General features: G+C 28.5%; 1 protein-coding gene across 1 annotated transcript; it reads left to right on the top strand.

Annotated features, from left to right (window-relative positions):
- The first annotated feature begins 1,362 nt into the window (after positions 1-1,362).
- On the top strand, positions 1,363-6,258 carry LOC145006164 (Pyridine nucleotide-disulfide oxidoreductase family protein). Its single transcript, XM_078965263.1, has 14 exons — positions 1,363-1,637; positions 2,414-2,544; positions 3,076-3,180; positions 3,289-3,402; positions 3,498-3,551; positions 3,657-3,773; positions 4,067-4,176; positions 4,262-4,335; positions 4,794-4,855; positions 4,975-5,167; positions 5,300-5,363; positions 5,451-5,518; positions 5,603-5,742; positions 5,820-6,258. Exons 2-14 carry the CDS (start codon positions 2,452-2,454, stop codon positions 6,033-6,035), a joined length of 1,410 nt encoding a protein of 469 aa, XP_078821389.1. The 5' UTR covers positions 1,363-1,637; positions 2,414-2,451; the 3' UTR covers positions 6,036-6,258.
- Positions 6,259-19,124: the final 12,866 nt, after the last annotated feature.

Here is a 19,124-nt window from a genome sequence, read left to right as displayed (position 1 = left end):
TGAAATAGTTGGTGTGTGAGAAAATATTAGTTTAAGGATGAGACGAAAGATGATATAGATCATGAGATGAGGGTGTCAGGTGAAAAATGAGTGAAACCTTTACCCAAACGATGGCCCTAGTCATTCAGCAGAGTAGGGATGACAACCACGGACTATTCTAGGCAGGCTTGTGGAACACTAGCAGACTCGCAACTTGTATGTGTTATGGACCTGATGTTCACCGGTGTACTCTAAAAACCCATTGATATGTATTGCTAGAGGATGTCTCGGAACCAATACTATCAATAAATGGCATAAACCTTGGTGACTATGAAATTAGTACTTGTTACATAATCCTTGGTGACTATAGAGTTAGCACCTATTACATAAACATTGGTGACTATGGAGTTAACGTCTGATAGCTATGGATTTAGTACCTGATAGATAAACTTTAGCAGCAATGGACTTCGTGCCAGTTCCTTAGGTAAATCCTTAGGAATGAATGAAGGAAGGATAGTCGATTCTTAGGGTAAAACTTTAATAAATAAAGAAGATAATGGGGATGGGTAATTGGGTTGATTGTTTGATGATTGAATATAATAAATATATAATTGTGGGTTGAAAATCCTATATGCTCACCAGGCTCCCAAGCCTGACGCACTCAGTTTTCTTTGCATTACAGGTAATGACACAAGAGTATATGTTGGTGGACTTGACGAGAGATTTTGAATTATAGATTAGTAGTTATACATAACTGTTGTAAGGTCTATTTTATACTGTTTATGGTTTTAGTCTGTATCAGAACATGACATCCCGAGATTTTGTTATTTAATGAAAATATATTTATTTAAAGAAATGCTTTTGATAAACTCTTATCATATTTTATTTTGAGAACAAATTCCGCAATTGTTTTCCTTAAAAGATTACTTTGATTTTAAAACAAAACATTAACAAATCGGTCTTTTATGGCTGTGAAATTAGGGATGTCACAACTCACCCCTAGTTTGAATGACCTCTACGTACGGGTTATTCATGAATAAAATTAAATATAATATATGGTTTAATGTTATTTATATTTGTTATTGTTAGTTAATTTTTTAAAAATTATTTGTTAAACGTTTTAATCTTAGAAACACATACATAATTCGCAATACAAAAAGGATAACAATAACTCCACCATCCACTGTTTCATTTATGAAATTCATAGATCACGCCAAACTTAGGTACTAAAATACTCGGCTTTGTAAATCTTGAGAGGTTAGTTGAGCACTTGAGCTTCATGTAATTTAAATATATGCCACTTTTTTTTGTATTTATTCATTTATAAGTTATAACATAGATTTAAAAGAAAATAAAAATAAAACATAAACTAAACTAAACTAAGGGCCCGATGATATCTCTCCGTGACTCCGTCCCAATTCCAAACCAAATGAAACCCTACATCCCTTTATTCGCTTATCCTTCGCAAATTGCCGCCACGCCACCTCCAGTTACCGGCCACCCCTACACCATCTCTACTTGTCACAGCCACTACAGCATCCCTACTCGTCACCGCCGCTCCACCATCCCCAATCGCGGGCCTCCGCTTTACTGAAGGTTGCTGAGAAGTGAGACGACGCGCTTCTCGTTTACAAAATCAACATCGAAGCTGTAACTGAGTAAGTCCAGATTCCTTCATTTCGTTACTTAGACCAATTCTTTTGGTTTTTTGCAATTGATTGCGATATATAACTGTAATAAATTGATTGTGGTTGTGTTAATGTTGTTAATGATGGTTTGGTAAATGACATTTGCAACGCACGCACAAAGCAAAAAGGTAACAAACAAGTAAACTATGAACACCTTATGATCTTTTACAATGGTATTTATCGTATTACAGATTTGCAGCTAGAATCATGCACACCTTCTGATGTTTCTTACTCAATTTAGTGATTATAAGTTTTTATTAAAATCTTAGTCGAGCCGAGCGGAGCTCGAGACTGTCGATTATTTCACGAGCTCGAGCTTGAGCTTCAAATCAAGGCTCAAGTCGAATTCGTTTTGGTATCTCAGCCTTCTTGAGAATAATCTAATCTTGTGAAAATTTTATCTTATTTGTCAATCAATCAAATATATGATTGTTGAAGCTAATATATAATTCTCAAGAGAAATTGTCTTCTTAAATTTATTAGCATCCATGGTCTTAATATTCATTCCCTTCAAAAGTTGTGAACTTTAGAATACTGTATGGATGTCATCTGCACATTATATGATGCGTGTCTTTTGTATTATTTGCACCTTGACATGTATGCTATTTGGTCAGTTCATTGGTTATATTCATTCATTCTTGTTAACCAGTAAACTTAAATATGCAATCTTGTATTCATTGTCTGTTTGTAAATATTGGTGCATTTCTTTATGCTGGTTTAGACTTATTTTGCATTTCTTTACACAGGAATAAAATAAGAATAAAGAAGAAGAGATTAGAGAACAATGATTGCTAGGAAGTTTTCATCTGCTACTTCTCGTTCATTGCGTGTTTGTGTTGTTGGCAGTGGTCCTGCTGGTTTTTACACAGCTGAAAAGGTATGTGTCTATGTGTGTGTGTGTGTTTGTGAGGATTTACATGAAGAAATGGACACTATATAGATATTGTTGAATCCAATCTCAAATTGATAATCAAAATTTGACCCTGTTTGACAAAAATAAGCTAGCTTATTGTAATTTATGTTTGGTAAAACCACAAAAGTAGCTTTTTTTAGCTTTTGATAAGCTACTTTGAGATAGCTTTTGATAAGCTTATGGAATTTTTTCAAAAATATTCCAATTACGCCCTTAGTTATATCTTTTTTTTTTTTTTTTTAGTTATATATCTAAATGCCCATTTATGTCATTTTACATTGCAATCTAGCTTATAAGCTACTTTTTACTAAACACTATTAGTTCATAAGCAGACTTATCAGCTACCAGCTAGCTTTTCAGCTATTTTGCCAAATTACCGATTAGAAGATTGATTTCAATTTGAACTTCTTGTTACTATGAACATAAATAATTTGTATTATTCTAATTATTCCAAATGCTATATGAACTTTAATTACTTTTGATAATAAATAATAGATGCTGAAAGCACATGAAGGAGCAGAAGTTGACATCATTGATAGATTACCAACACCATTTGGATTAGTCCGTTCAGGGGTAGCACCTGATCACCCTGAAACAAAGGTATTGATGGATCAAAATTCAAGAATGTATTTTTACTTTTTACCCTTTTTTTATTTTTCTTGAAAATATCATCTTAATTGATCTAGTTGACCAGAAACCTTGCAACAGATTGTCATCAACCAATTTTCACGAGTTGCACATAATGAAAGATGTTCATTTTTTGGAAACGTGTCTCTTGGATCCTCCATCTCTCTATCTGAGCTACGCCAAATTTATCATGTGGTAAGTTGACAAGGTCAATATCGTCTTTTTGACTTTCTTTCTTTCTTTATGTCTTTAATCTATAACCTTTATCATCATATATCATCATCAATCAGGTTGTGCTTGCTTATGGTGCTGAAAGTGACAGAGTTCTTGGCATACCAGGAGAGGTATGTTTGGTTGTTGACTTGTTGACTTATTGACAGTTTGACACTACTCATTTCAGAAATCTCATGAGTTTTTTTATTTTTGTTTTTTTTATGAACTTATTTTAGGAATTGAAAGGTGTACACTCTGCTAGAGAATTTGTTTGGTGGTATAATGGGCACCCGGATTTCAGTAATATGACACTTGACTTGAAGAACACAGACACAGCCATTGTTCTAGGACAGGTTTTTAAAAAAACTCACAACTTTTTAATTATTATAATTTTTTAAATAATCTCTTGATTATAATTCTATTTTAAGAATTTGTTATAATTAATTTTGTTTTTTTGTTAAAAATTCTTAAGGTGATTGATGTTAAACAAACTTGTTGTTTGACTATTTGAAATACATATAGTATATTTTAAACGGACATGAAGTATGTATATATGTAATTCATTTAGTGGTATATCTTATTTTCTTTAATTGGTTTAATTTTATCTATATAAATCATATATATAAAATAACTTTTTTATTGTTAGGGTAATGTGGCTCTTGATGTTGCAAGGATTCTTTTAAGGTCACCTACAGAGCTGGCTACAACTGATATTGCTAGCCATGCTTTGGATGCTCTTAGGGAGAGTTCCATAAGGTTATTATATCAATTGCTAATTAAAATTTTAAACTAATTTCTGAAATTTAATTTTGTTCCTAATATATATTTTTATAAATTTCAGGAAAGTTTATCTTGTTGGCAGACGTGGGCCCGTACAAGCAGCTTGTACTGCAAAAGAGCTACGGGAAATTCTTGGTATTTTTTGTTGTTTTTTTTTTTTTTAGCAAATGCTCAAAAATTATATTTTTTCTTAATCGAGCATAATGTTTTAGGTGGAAAAAATGTAACCTTTTTATGTTCATATGAAAAATATTATGAAATATTCTAAAAAAATGTCATCTTTGACTTTACATATAGTCTAGTGAAAAAAAATACAAGACCATTGATGAAATGTCCGAAATGCCCCTTAATACTTGTGAATCAAAATTAAAGTTACTAAACTCAACCAACAATTACCAAGGGGTAAAAAAGTAAAATAGGTTTAAAAACTTGCCCAATAAGGAAATGTTCCATTTTTTGTAATTACCCAAAATGGAATGTGTTACATTTTCTTTTCGGGTGGAGTAATAGTGAAGTACTGGTCAAATGTCCAAAATACCCCTTAATAAACTATTATGGTTCCATGGATGCTGAACTACTACTTCTCTTTGCAGCCATCAAAGATTTGAACATTAACATCAAGGAAGCTGATCTTGTAAAAACCTCTGCAGATGAGGTAATAAAATCATTTCCTCAATTTTTTTATTTGACTATATATTTTAATGCAACCCCCTATTCCCCTTTTTTTTTTGCAAATTTAAAACTCCGCTTATATGATTTTGTTGTTTTGGAAAGGAAGAAATGAAGAACAACCGTATAAGGAAAAGAGTCTTTGAGCTGTTATCCAAGGCATCATCCACATCTGGTCAAACTTCAGGTCAACGGGAATTGGAATTCACTTTCTTCCGGAAACCTGATAAATTTCTTGAATCAGATCACAGAAATGGCTATGTTGGTGGTGTACACTTTGAGAAGACAACATTAAAAGGTAGAGAATTCTGGTACAATGGAATTAAAGAAAGACTGGAATGGAATTGTTCATTCCATTGGAATGATAATCAAATCGCATGTTTTGTTTTGCTATTTGTATAAAAATCAACACCAAAATTTAATTTTATAGGAAATGGTGACTCTGGATATCAGATTGCAACAGGAACAGGGGAATATGAGGATATAAAATGCGGGTAATAAAATTTAAAAAAGTAACACCATAAGGAAATCATATACTTTTTTAATCTTTAATTTTCCATAAATAATATATTTGTCTACAGATTGGTACTTAAGAGCATAGGCTACAAATCCATACCCGTTGATGGTTTACCTTTTGACCATTCCAAAGGTATGTTTGTTTCATTTAATAAAATCTTTTTTTTTTTTTAAATAAAAAATAAAAAAGGTTTTATTTTGTGTTTTATAATTGTAGGTGTGGTTCCAAATATTAAAGGGCGTGTTATATCTAGTTATGATGTTTGTGAAGCTGAAGATGGATTGTATGTATGTGGGTGGTTAAAAAGAGGTCCAACGGGAATAATTGCTACAAATCTTTATGATGCAGAAGAAACTGTAACTATCTAATTAATAATCTGACTAGTTAATGAAATAAGATTATGATTTTTTTTAATAAAAAAGAAAAATGACAGGTGGCAAGCATCTATGAAGACGTATCTAAAATAGAGCTAACATCAAGAAAACCAGGGAGAGAGGGGCTTCTTGAATTACTTGAAAGTAAGAAGATTGATTTTTTTACGTTTGATGATTGGAAAAAGATAGATTTTGAAGAGAAGAGGGTTGGGAGTTTAAAAGGGAAACCAAGAGAAAAGTTAACCACATGGAAAGATTTACTACAAGTAAAGTAACCACAAAATGAAAAGCATAAAACAAAAAAAAAAGTTTATTGTTATTATTTTTATGGGTATTTTGTTAAATTCATTGTTTCATAAAGGAAATGGCATGTGGGCTTCTTTATGAGTTTGTTATATTCCTCAACATTATGATATTCTAATTTCTATTAGTGGGGATTATTATGTGTTTAGGTTGTTTTGACATATACATAATTGTAAGTATTTTATGTTGATTAAACCATCTCCAATCCTATATCATTTTTTTTTTTACATCAGAATGGTTTAAAAAAAATGATGCTAATAGTGTTTCATTTATTTTTCATAATTTCTTACACCAAACAATATATTTCATATTATATATTTTTATTTTTTTAGTTTTATATAGATTGTCAAAATCGTTTTTCAACTTGTTAGCAATTTGCGTACTTGGTTACATTTTTTTTGTTATAAAAACTTTATAATATATATTATTATGAAGTTAACCAAATAAATGATTTTTGTATTATTAATTTCATGTTTTTTATAAAACGTGTTGCTGTGTTTTAAAATTTTAAAATACTAGATTATAGCCCGCATTAAAGGCAGGAAACACATAAAAAACATATAATCGTTTATAGATATTGTATAATGATTATAAAAAGAATATATGGTTATTGGTATTATTGAAATATGTAGAAAATACATTGAAAACGATAAATATATATAATCATTGAAAGATCTTTTTGTAGACATCATTTTTTGTTTTATTAGTTGAACGATTTTCCTCGTCTTATATAGTTATGATATTTATATATTTATAAGCATTTTAATTAGACGTTCATTGCATAATAATGTTACATAATTTAAACATATATTGACAATCAATATATCGTTTTTTCTATTGCATTAAATATTAACAACTATTGCATTTATTCAAATAAAGTGATGTAATATAATTTATAAAATGTTAAATGTTATATAGATTTAATTTTAGTATATCATCAATGGAGATTCTTTTCTAAATCATGATTGATTTATTTTAAATTGATTATAAATATAAATGTTAGCTTTTATGTTCGTTCTTATTTATTTAGTGTTCGCAAAAATTTTGCATTAATTTTGGCGCAACTTTGAATAATTTTAGTATATCATCAATTTAATTTGATTTATCTGTCAATTATATGAAATATCAAATAATGACATTTCATTACTATTGTGATAATTTAGTTTATATATTGCATTTTCACTAATCTTAACGGTCTTATTTTTTCTAATAACCGTAACGCTTTTACTAAATGTACTTTTTACAAATCTCCTAATATCTTATAATTTTAATCTTACTTTATAATTTTTCATAACTATATTATTTTCAAAATTGACTGCTTTAATAGTTTTTTTTTTTTTTTTTTTTTTTTTCAGTCTATTCAATTTTATATTTCATTGTACAACATTATTGTTTGTATGTATTATGAAATTTCACTTTAAAAATGTTTAATGTTTACACCTTGATATTAATTTTTTTAATAAACTCATGTAATAGTTATGGAATATATATCTCATTTTAATTAACATTCACTTCCTTTATTATATCAAATTCCTCATTAAACGAATATACTTGTGGAAAATAATAATTATAATAGGGCAGCATTATCTAAAACGTAAATGTTTGATATACTTTTGGAAAAAAAGAAATCAGGATCATTAAAAAAAATAATATATAAAGAAAATACAAATTTAAATTTGTTGAAATTATGGATGAAATTACTAACGAAATTTTATTATTGAAGGAGTTGTATTTTGTAAGGTATAATAATATTACAAAATTTGAAATATCTATATTTGTTGTGTAATTAATAAATTTTATTGTTACTATACGAAGATAAAAAGTAGGTTGATATGATATATAAAAACATAATAATTTCAATGATATTTTAAAATCATGCCAAAATTAACCGGATTCTTATGACATAAAAAATAAAAATAAAAATCATAATCATCTCTAATATATAAAAGTAACATTTTCGTAATTAATGTGAGTTCCCAGGATAGTTAATTTTTGTTTTGTTACAGGTACCTAATAGGCTAATACCTTTTCATGTTTATTTGAAAAGTTTCAAAAAAGTAGTTAACTGATTTCATATAATTTGTGACAAAGAAAATCGAAATATATGAATACATACATTTAATATAGGAACAAAAAATGATCGAAAAAAATATAAAAAGCGAAAGAAAGTACTGACATTCTAGCACACAAGAGCAAATGTTGATAGCAGAGAATGATGATGGAAGTTATAAGCAATATTAACGATGTTGTAGGAGAATGTTTGAAGAAAATAAACGATTGAAAATAAATATGAGCCGCAGATTCAATGATGAATCGTATATGTATGTAATAATTTGAATATGATTTTTCGGTATTAATGATTTCCTAATAAAAAAAGATTTTATATTACTGGTTTATTAATATAAACGGATTTATATTAATGGTTGATATTAAGACCTTGATTGAAATGATTTGTTAGTAATATATTTTTAAAATTGATCATATTAAAATCTTCATAACTGAAAATTCAAGATGTAAAATATGGAAAGCTTTTATTGGAATTAAATACATTATATTTCAACAAATGTAAGTTATTGATTGATGATTGGAAAACATTTTTTGGAATTAAATACATTCTATATGGGGAAGATGATGTCATCAATTTGATCTAAGAGTGGAAAAAATAAGATTAAAATACAATCAATGGTCCAAATTATTTAAGATGATGTCATAAAATTTCTCTTTTAGTAATATTTAAGATTAATTATTTTTAATAAATTAGAGACATATAGATTGAGTTTTATATTTATAATAATTAATACCAGTTTAATATAAAGCATCACGTTTTAATTAATAATTGTTACTCTTAAAATATATCTTGTCATATTTAAGAAACTAAAAACTAAAAACGAATATGTATGATACTTGAGTGACTAAAATAAACACACGAAATTTAAATATCATTTTTGTGTAAAGGAACATTATAATATTGGGAGAATTTCGTATATACCCTCGGTAAACAACTAAATATCGTATTTATCCGGCCTAAATTCCAAATATCGTGTTTGCCCTTCTTAATGTTTTTTAATATCATATATACCCAAATCTATTTTTTTTAAATTTTTTTATTGATTTTTAATTTTTTTTTTGCCATTTTAAAATCATTAAAGCTAAAAAACATTTGAAATAGACAATTTTGCCCTTCTTCTAAATTCCAAATTATACACACGTTAACGGGGATTATTGATCGCAGATTCATCCTTCCGTCTTCCTTCCTATCGTAGCCTCCTCCCGTCTTGCAGCTTCCTTTCGATCGCAGCTTCCTTCCGATCATAGCACACAACATCCGTCTTCCCCCCTATTGTCGCGTAATCATATCATTGCATCAGGTAATGTCGACTTCACGCTATTCCTATTTTCCATCTCTTCAATTTCGTTTTTAGGGTTCCTAGTTTCATTTGTTCAAATTCTTTTAACAATCAGCTTAGTTATGTTGTATTTGATAGCTTAGTTGTTTTGATTTGAGCTACAGTCAGGTTTCCAGTGAACTTCTTTGTTAATTTGATTTTGGTATTACATAAGCGTACCATGTATTTTGCTGATTGTTAAATCTTTAAAAGTATGTTTTGTTAATTCAATTTTGGTATTAGATCAACTTACAAATAAGCCTCACATGTCTACGAGGCCAAGAAAGAAAGAGGCAATGAAAAAACATAAGAAAGTTACTGGAGCTCATGAGATAAAAACCATTCCTGATTCTGAAGAGCATGAACAAACCACAACTCCTCCTGTTTATGAACCTGAGAAGATCCCAATTCATGAAAATCAATGGTTTAAACCCTTCAAGTGGTAGTGAGTTAGTAATTACAACTTGTTAGAATAATCTATAACAAATTCAGAAGCTCTTTTTGATCATCTTATAGGTGTCTTTTATAAAGAATGTGACTTGTGGTTGATGATTAGATTAGGTTGAGGAACAAAGAAAGAGAAGAGAATGACTGTTGGTTTTATATATTTTTAGTGGAAATCAATGGTTCCGCTTCCCGTTCCTTGTTATCTACTATGTAAGTTTTCATAATCCAATTTCTAAGCTCATATGGAGAGACATCCCCATCAGATTTCAACTTGTCAGTTACTACATTAGCAATCCAACCTTGAGTGGCACGCTTATTGCCACCTTTGTTGCTTCGAGTGCAAGTATGTACTTCTACCATTTTCTTAACCTAAAAAAAGAATTAAATAAATGTAAATATATTTTTAATATAAGGCATGTTAAATATAACTTAACATATACACTTACTTCAAAGGCAACTTCATCTTGTGTAATAGAAGCATGAATTCTCCACTCACACTCTAGGTTTTTACATCTTGTTGTGAATCGTGTGGGGTCACTTTTCTGAATGTAGTAGTTAAACTCATTTATGACTGCAAAGTGGTTCAAAGCTCTCCTAAAATTAACCACATTTTCAAATTTTGAGCCGACTTCCATTCTTATACTATTCTTACAAAATGAGTTAACTTCATCATCATCATTCACTATACCATCTTCATTATCAGAACTGAGATGACTATGATAACTTTCTTCACTAGGACAAAAGTCTGCATCATACTCATCGTGTGGTTCATCTCTGTTGGCACACGAATGGTTAGCATGAATATTGGAGCCGAGGTTATTCTCTATTGTCACATAAATGGTTACTTGTTTCTCGCTTCCATACATGCTAAGCATAGCTATGAACTTTTCATCAGAATCAAGCTCAATAAACGATTTTTCTGGTGCATACCTGTCAGCATAAAGAATAGAAAATTTTGGGTTGTTCTTTGATGAATAACGCTTTATCACTTCTTCGTGTAGTTGACTTAACTTGTATAAAGTTGTGTCTATGTGGATACATTTTTGAGAGCCAAAACAATATATTTGCCTACAACTGTTCTTCATTAGCCGAAAGTAACCCCCATATTTTAATTTTAACTTGAACTTGGATGTTGGTATACGCCTGAAATTGAAACTAATTAGAGAAACAATCATACAATTTTGTAAAGGTTTAATAAATTAAAATTAAGATATTCACATAAACATACTCGATCATTGGATATGTAGCCCTGCTTTCCCATATTAGTTTTGATGTGTCATGAAGGGTAATATATTCTGTTTGAGAATGATTTTCGGACATTGGTTTGTATCGTGTCTATAACGGCCTAATTTTAAATCGACGATAACAAAAACAGATATAAACGTATAACAAATACCAAATGTATGCTTTATAATTCACAAAGAATATTCAATTCAAAAAGAATTCATATTGCACATTAGTTCATTACTTGTAATCAAAGATTGAATGACAAAGAAACCAAGAAATAACATGCAAAACGGTTTTAATTCAACAATAACAAAAAACATATAGAGATAACCTGTTGATTGTAATCACATTCATTTTTCAAATTATATCATCAATTGTAATAACATTCAATGATTAATTGACAAACAAACCCAACAAACAACCTAGTGATACCCGATTAGCCAACAAATAATATGCAAAACGGTTTTAAATAATCATGAACAAAAAAACATAGAGATAACATGTTGATTGTAATCACACTCATATTGGACATTATATCATCAATTGTAATCACATTCAATGTTTAATTGACAAACAAAGCTAACAAATAACCTACTGATTGTATCCGATTACACATGTGTTGATCACGCATTCTCAGGTTTTAAGTTATTCATCCGTTCTAATCATGAATGTAATGTTCAATTCACAAATAAAGCCAGAAATTAACCTGAATAATCGTCCTGATTGCAACAAGGAAGAGGCGACGACGCTGAAAAGAAGTCGACTATGTGTTTTTTTTTTATCGACAAAACTTCTGCGATCACAGCAACAAAAACAGGTAAGGGTTTATGCGATTTAGATTGTATCCGATTACACATGTGTTGATCACGCATTCTCAGGTTTTAAGTTATTCATCCGTTCTAATCATGAATGTAATGTTCAATTCACAAATAAAGTCAAAAATTAACCTGAATAAAGCCAGAAATTAACCTGAATAATCGTCCTGATTGCAACAAGGAAGAGGCGACGACGCTGAAAAGAAGTCGACGCTGTGTTTTTTTTTATCAAACAGAACTTCTGCGATCACAGCAACAGCAACATGTAAGGGTTTATGTGATTTAGAGAGTAAGGGTATTCTTGTCCATTTAGTTATTTTTTTTTTCATTTTTAATGATTTTAAATTGTAAAAAATGCTTATTAAATAGTAAAATCTATTTAAAAATTAGATTTGGGTAAATATGATATTTTAAAACATTAAGAAGGACAAATATGATATTTAGGGTTTGAATCAGGCAAATACGATATTTAGATGTTTAGCAGGGGTATATACGAAATTCTCTCTAATATTATTTTTTGGTGTCATACTATTTATTCGCACAAAAAATGATGTAAAAACTGAGATTTAGTTATTATAATACCGTTTATTGTATTTTATATATGTAAAACGCGTTTTCTAAACATAAATGTAATTGTTTAATTTCTAAATTATAAAGATAATTACCTTTAGCGTGACCATATTTGTACATTTACTACTAGCTAGATATGTAACTATCTACCTTAAGAAAACAAATCATTTTTGGATTATTTTTTATGGGAGATGATTTGTACACAATAATTTTTCTCCATATAATCGGTGTTTTAAAATGTTGTACGGTATAATTATATAATGCACAAATTGTTGTGTATGACAAAAACCTGCTGTGTACGAATCACTTACCTATTCTTATCCCTAATTAATTGTTGATGTATGATTCCATGTGTAACTTTATTATTACTCAAATCTATCAAAGAGAAGAATGCAAGTTATTCTCATATTTACACATACACATTGTAGACTTGTAGCCTGGATCTTAATGTTTGTACATATATATTTCTATTTCCTACAAACATCTTATCTAAACATAAATCTTTGGTGGAGATTTTACGAGCATTGATCAGAATGTCACATGCACATCCCGTACATGTCCAGTCTTGTTTGCTTAATGCCTACAATAATTGATACTTTGTTAAATCCTATTATTTTGAATTGAAACTTTTATGCAAGTCAAATATTCTCTTTATTTCCACTCAGAAATCGTTATAGGCTAATTCTTTTAACTGTTTCTAGTACAAAGGCCACTTTTTTGATTTGTAGAGAGCAAAAAGTTTATCAATTCGACTGTATATGTCCATGGATAAGAGCCACAAAACACTATTTGAGGTGGCAACATTCACATCCACTCACCGGTGATTTTATGTAGTTGGTATTTACATGACACCAAAATGGTTTTGAGCTAAGATTAATACATGTTAAAATGAACACTTGTATATGATATTGTGTCTTGAAACCTAAACAAAAATGGAAGGTTGCTACGTGTAGTGATGTTGTAAAAATGTGTATCGAAATTCGGGTCCATATTTGTGGGTGAGATAAAAGTTTAATGTTTTTAACCGGGTTTTTTATGACACGTAAGTGTAACTTAACAAATGAAAATGTTTAAAGTTTAAGGTATGTCCACTATAGTAAAGCTTTTTCATAAAGCTTATTTATGGGACGTTAAATAAAAATGCTATGGAAATGAATTTTATATTATTAGATTTCAGAAAAAGCTCACAAAAAAAAAAAAAAAAAAAAAAAAAAAAAAAAAAAAAAAAAAAAAACTCTCACAAAAGCTTTTCTGATTTTAGAAAACTTAATTGACCACCCAATAACTTTTATGAATACCTAAATTGTACTTTCGTGTCATTTTGTCACTGATAGTGATATTAGAAGCCTATGTTTTAGATAACTGATTGAATTTAATGAAATATATCATATTACAAGTTTAGATACTGGATGATTTTTTTTTTTTTTTTTCACAAAACATTCTGAATCAACGTGATATGTTTGTTCAACCTTGTAACATGGTCCCTTTGTAACACTTGTAAATTGCATTTAGATTTGCAGCCATTTTGCTATCGTAGTCAAGTCCCACTATCTTTTTGTTTGTCGAGCACTAGAAAACAGCTCAAAGTCATAATTTACATCGCATCATTACAAATTTGATTTTAGTTTTAACTTTTAGCTGGTGTATGGAAGCCTGAAATTCAACCTTTTAGTTTTAGCTTTTAACTTTTAGCTGCTTCGAATTTTACTTCATTTCGAGTTCAGTCTCAAAATACCTTAAACATAAGTTTCAATATTCCAATGATTCCAACAATTAATTATCTAAAGTGTTATTTCCATCGGGTACTTTTTTAAAAGTATTTTAAAAGTATGTTGATAGCTTTGATTAGACTATCTTGGACTCATAATACAGTTTTCTATATTGAAACGGTATAAAAATCAAATAATGATTTATCTTCACTCAGTTACATCATTTATTTATACCAAAAGACATTTCTTATATACACGTAAACATGTACACTTTTTGTGAATATCTTGCACACAACTCTTAATTAGGAGGTGTTTGGATTTATGTCTTGAAGGTATAACTATTGTAACGTGAATATAATTAATTAGTTAAATTAAGATGTAGGTAAAGTTTGCATCTTCTTCTCCACATTAATAATTTTGATCTTAAATAATAATTTTTTTGGAATCCAAGTCAACAAACAAACTAAAAAAAACAGAAGCAAATAGAATATATTATCATGTATAAATAAATGCAAATAGTATCTGTCAAGTGAAGTAGTGTTTATACTTTTTAGACTCACAAGTGGCAGTTAAAATCTATTATAATCGAATATTTCTGAGTGTTAAAAACTTGTGATGATAGTTAATATAAATTACTTTATCTATTATTTATTCATTTTATTAAGTGAAATTGATAAATACATATAAAACATATTATGTTTCTTCACCTTCCCATACAAAAAAAAGTTCCATTCCAACAAAAAAAACATCATCATGATTCATCATCATTTTATCTAAACACTTGAATATATTAACATAACTTCAAGTCATAATTATCACTTTTAACCAAAACTTCCACATAACACAAATAAAAAAAAAATGTTTTTATCACAGAGCTTGACAGCTTGTGACTCTGCACATACGAATTTAATCTTTATGTTTTTATATATGATGAGACTGAGCTGAGAGATTCAGTGCCTTAAACTTTAATAATTTCATATTTTATTTGCAGGGCCCCATTCACCAATCACCGTACCACAGACTAGATTTCTTAACATAATAAATATATTAAGCCCTGCAAAACTTATGGTTGTAGAAAATGCTAAACTTATACTATAAAATGGTAAAAAAAATAAATTAGTTTATTATGTTAAATGACTTATATATATATATATATATATATATATATATATATATATATATATATATATATATATATATATAATGTGTCAAAAGATTGTATATTGATGATTTATATATAGAAATAATGGTAAATCAAACTATCTGAGCGGTCCACGTCAATCAATCTTAAAACCTATATGAGAGGTCAAATTGTGGAACACTAGCAATATTTTGAGCATGTCAAGATTTGAACTATGGACCTACTCTATAAATTTTACACCTCACTCACATCAATGACAAAAATGATAGTGTCCATTTAACAAATTGATAATGTTTTTTTAGTGAAATGATCATCAGTTTTGCAATATGGATTTTGTTAATTTAAAATTGATTTTCAAATGTTCACAACTACAAAACTCTTAATAAAAAGTTCAATCTCTACATCATTTTGCAAAATTTGCTCTTCAATGATTTTTTTTTCTTTTTGAAGATTTTGTGATAGAAACCATTCAAAAATCAGTTAGTGTAAAATCCATATTACAAAAATAGGTTGTAAGGTAAAAAAAACTATTTTTTTTAAAACCATCTCCAACCAATTTCTATTTTTTTCTCCAAAACTGGAGTAAAAAATAAGGTAATAATGTTTCATCTCCAAATCCTATTCCATTTTTATCCCATTTTTTATTCAAAAATGTATATTCCTAATATATTTCATTCTTTCAGCTTGTCAAAGATACCATTTCTATTAATTTGGTTTTAACAAATATATAATCTATATTTTTTTCATTACAATAATATTAAATAAATAAGATTATATTTATAACACATTTATAAGCTTTTATAAAATATATTATCGTTTTTTAATATTTCAATATATATTTAACTTTTTATATGAATTTGATGAACAAAAAACAAACTTTATATTTATTATTAATTAATATAAATATAATATATAACAAAATATTATAAGTATTAAATATTTAAATTATAATTACTTGGTAAAAAGAAACTAAAAATATATAAATATATAAACAGAAGAAATAAAACCGATAACACAAAATTCATTCCAATAAAAGAAATAAATAGTATAATATCATATTTGATGAAATACTATTTATATCCCAAAACAAAAGAACAAATGGGAGACATTTAGAAAAAAATAAAATAAAAAATATAAATGAGTTAAAATGCTATAAAGGAACCATACTACTTTGATATTTTCTTATTATTTATAACTTTGATATTTTCTTATTATTTGTAATGATAAAATTAAATTAAAAGAATAATAATAAATGATACATGGTACAACTTGAAAGTTAGATTTGGGTAGGGGGGGCTATCCTTTAATTAGCCTTTCTGTTTGACACAACTCTCTGAAAACATGCAGAGGGGCGGGAGGGAGGGTTACATGGTTTGGATACAATTGGACTATATAGTCTGAACCTCACCTGCTTTGTTACAGATGGGCCCCATCTGCTTGTTCCAGAGCTATACTTGTTGCTAAACAGTATTCATGGCTAATTTCATCATTTACTTCCATAATTTTTATTTTTATTTTTCTAAAAACTTGTAAACTTTTTGATTGAAGCTTTTCATCCAAACCCCTCACATGGAGTGATGTTACTTCAAGATCAAAGATCCTTTAGTGAAAAAAAAAATCATTTTAACAATATAAAGTTCTATTTTTTTTTAAAAAAAATTGGCTTTTAAATATCCTTACCAACAAAAAAAATGACAAGAAACCATCATTTTGGTGAAAATATGAACAAATTTATAGTAGTGGTTAGGGTGGACAAACCCGTCGACTCCCGTTAATTTTGAAAATGTGCTTAACATTCTGAGTTATTTTATTCCTTTTCTTTTATTTTTGAGTAAATTATTGAAATCGTTTGGTCCCTAACTTTTTTTTGCACTCAGATTGTTCTTATGGTTTGATTTTGTTGCGTTTTTCGTCCCTATGGTTTGATTTTATTGTATTTTTCGTCCCTTACATACATAAAGTTATGGACCAAACACGCAATTTTTACTAAACCATAGGGACGAAAAACGCAACAAAATCAAACCACAGAAACAATCCGAATGCAAAAAAAAAGGTTAGGGACCAAACATGTAATTTTAACCAAACCACAAGGACGGTTTCAGTAATTTACTTTTTAAGTGACTAAACTAATATCTCGTGTCACCATACTTACAAACATATATGGTTAATGATGCCATGCCGCACATACATGGATTACCAAATGACAAGACAATTAATTTCCCTAAGTTCAATTAACATAAAAATTAATAGATTATTTGAATTGGTAGCATTATAATAATTAGTTGTTAGCTTTTTTTATTTTTTATTTTTTTTTTAATTTATAAAAATCAGTATCTTTTTCATGGGGTCACCAAATGCTGTTCGAAGATTCATGTTGTCCCCTAAAGTGTTTGCTAGCCAAAAGTCTTTATTTAAGATTATGACATCCATGATCCACAATTCCACATGTTTGCATCGCACTTTATTTCCCTCTTGTGTTTTCTTTCTACATGTCATGTAAGCTACAGTGCCAGATTTGTTTATTTATATAGGAAAATGACCAGAGAGGGTAATAAAATATTGATTTTTTTTTATATTTAATTCATTTTTTATATTATAAAACATTAAACTTGTTGAAATTATTCGCAACCGGCGGCTGCTTACATGTTATAAAGATAAAATACAAACATGTTATAAAGATAAAATATAAACAATTTGAAAAAGTTATATGATATATGGTGTACAAAAAAATCACAAAATCACAAAATTGGTTCCTTTGGTTTTCAAAAACTATAGATATGGTTCAAAAAATTTCTTATTTTTATGAAAGATCTAAAATCAAGAATTTCTTGTGGTTTTCGTATTTAAAGAATTTATTGTAAAAAAATAAAAATAACTATTTTGCCCTAATTATTTTTACATTTTTATATGTTTTAGTATTTAAACAATCATAAAAAAATAGAAAATAAAATAAACCCCACAACTCCTCTCTACCATATCGTCATATTTTCTCTTTCTTTCTTTATCTCTCTCTCTCTCTCTCTCTCTCTATATATATATATATATATATATATATATATATATATATATATATATATATATATATATATATATATATATATATATATATATCATTTTCTTCCTCCTTACATTTTCACCTGAAAATGAGATTAAAAAAAATACATTGCAAAGAAATAATAATTTGACAAAATGGGATCCTCATCAAAGGTTGATCAAGCTCCTTCTTTGTTAGCCACATATCTTCATATAACCTCCTATTTCGAGAAATTTCTTAATATGGGATTAAAAATAATAAATGGATCAAGTAAAAGTTTTAGGCTTCAAGGGAATATGGTTTAGACTTTATTAGATGTGGATAATATTGGTTATGTGATCCAAGATCTTGATTTGTATTTTGGAGTCAAATGGGTAAAATGGGAAAAGTGATGTTTCAGACTTCTTTTATGAATTAAGAATTTAGTTCGGTAAGTTTTAAGTCAAAAGAAATTAGATAGGATTGTGGGTTATTCAATACCTTTTCGTGCATATAAAGAACGCCAAAAACAAAATTGAAACGAAGAAGTTAGGGATATTTAAAGTTGGAGTGGAAATTGGGAACTTTTAAGTTACATATGGCGTAAGTAAAAGTTACACCAGACGTAACTTGCTGATTTTGGATGCGAGTTTAATGAATTACGCATGGAGTAATTTATGTTACGTAGGGCATAACCTTGGCAGATCAAAGCCTTAAATCTTCGGTTTTGAGCCTTATTTAAGGACTCTAACT

Source organism: Lactuca saligna, chromosome 7 (assembly GCF_052625555.1).
Source record: "Lactuca saligna cultivar CGN05327 chromosome 7, ASM5262555v1, whole genome shotgun sequence".
NCBI classification, from domain to species: Eukaryota; Viridiplantae; Streptophyta; class Magnoliopsida; order Asterales; family Asteraceae; genus Lactuca; species Lactuca saligna.
The sequence above is the reverse complement of the archived record's forward strand: the minus strand, read 5'-3'. Positions and strand labels throughout refer to the sequence as shown.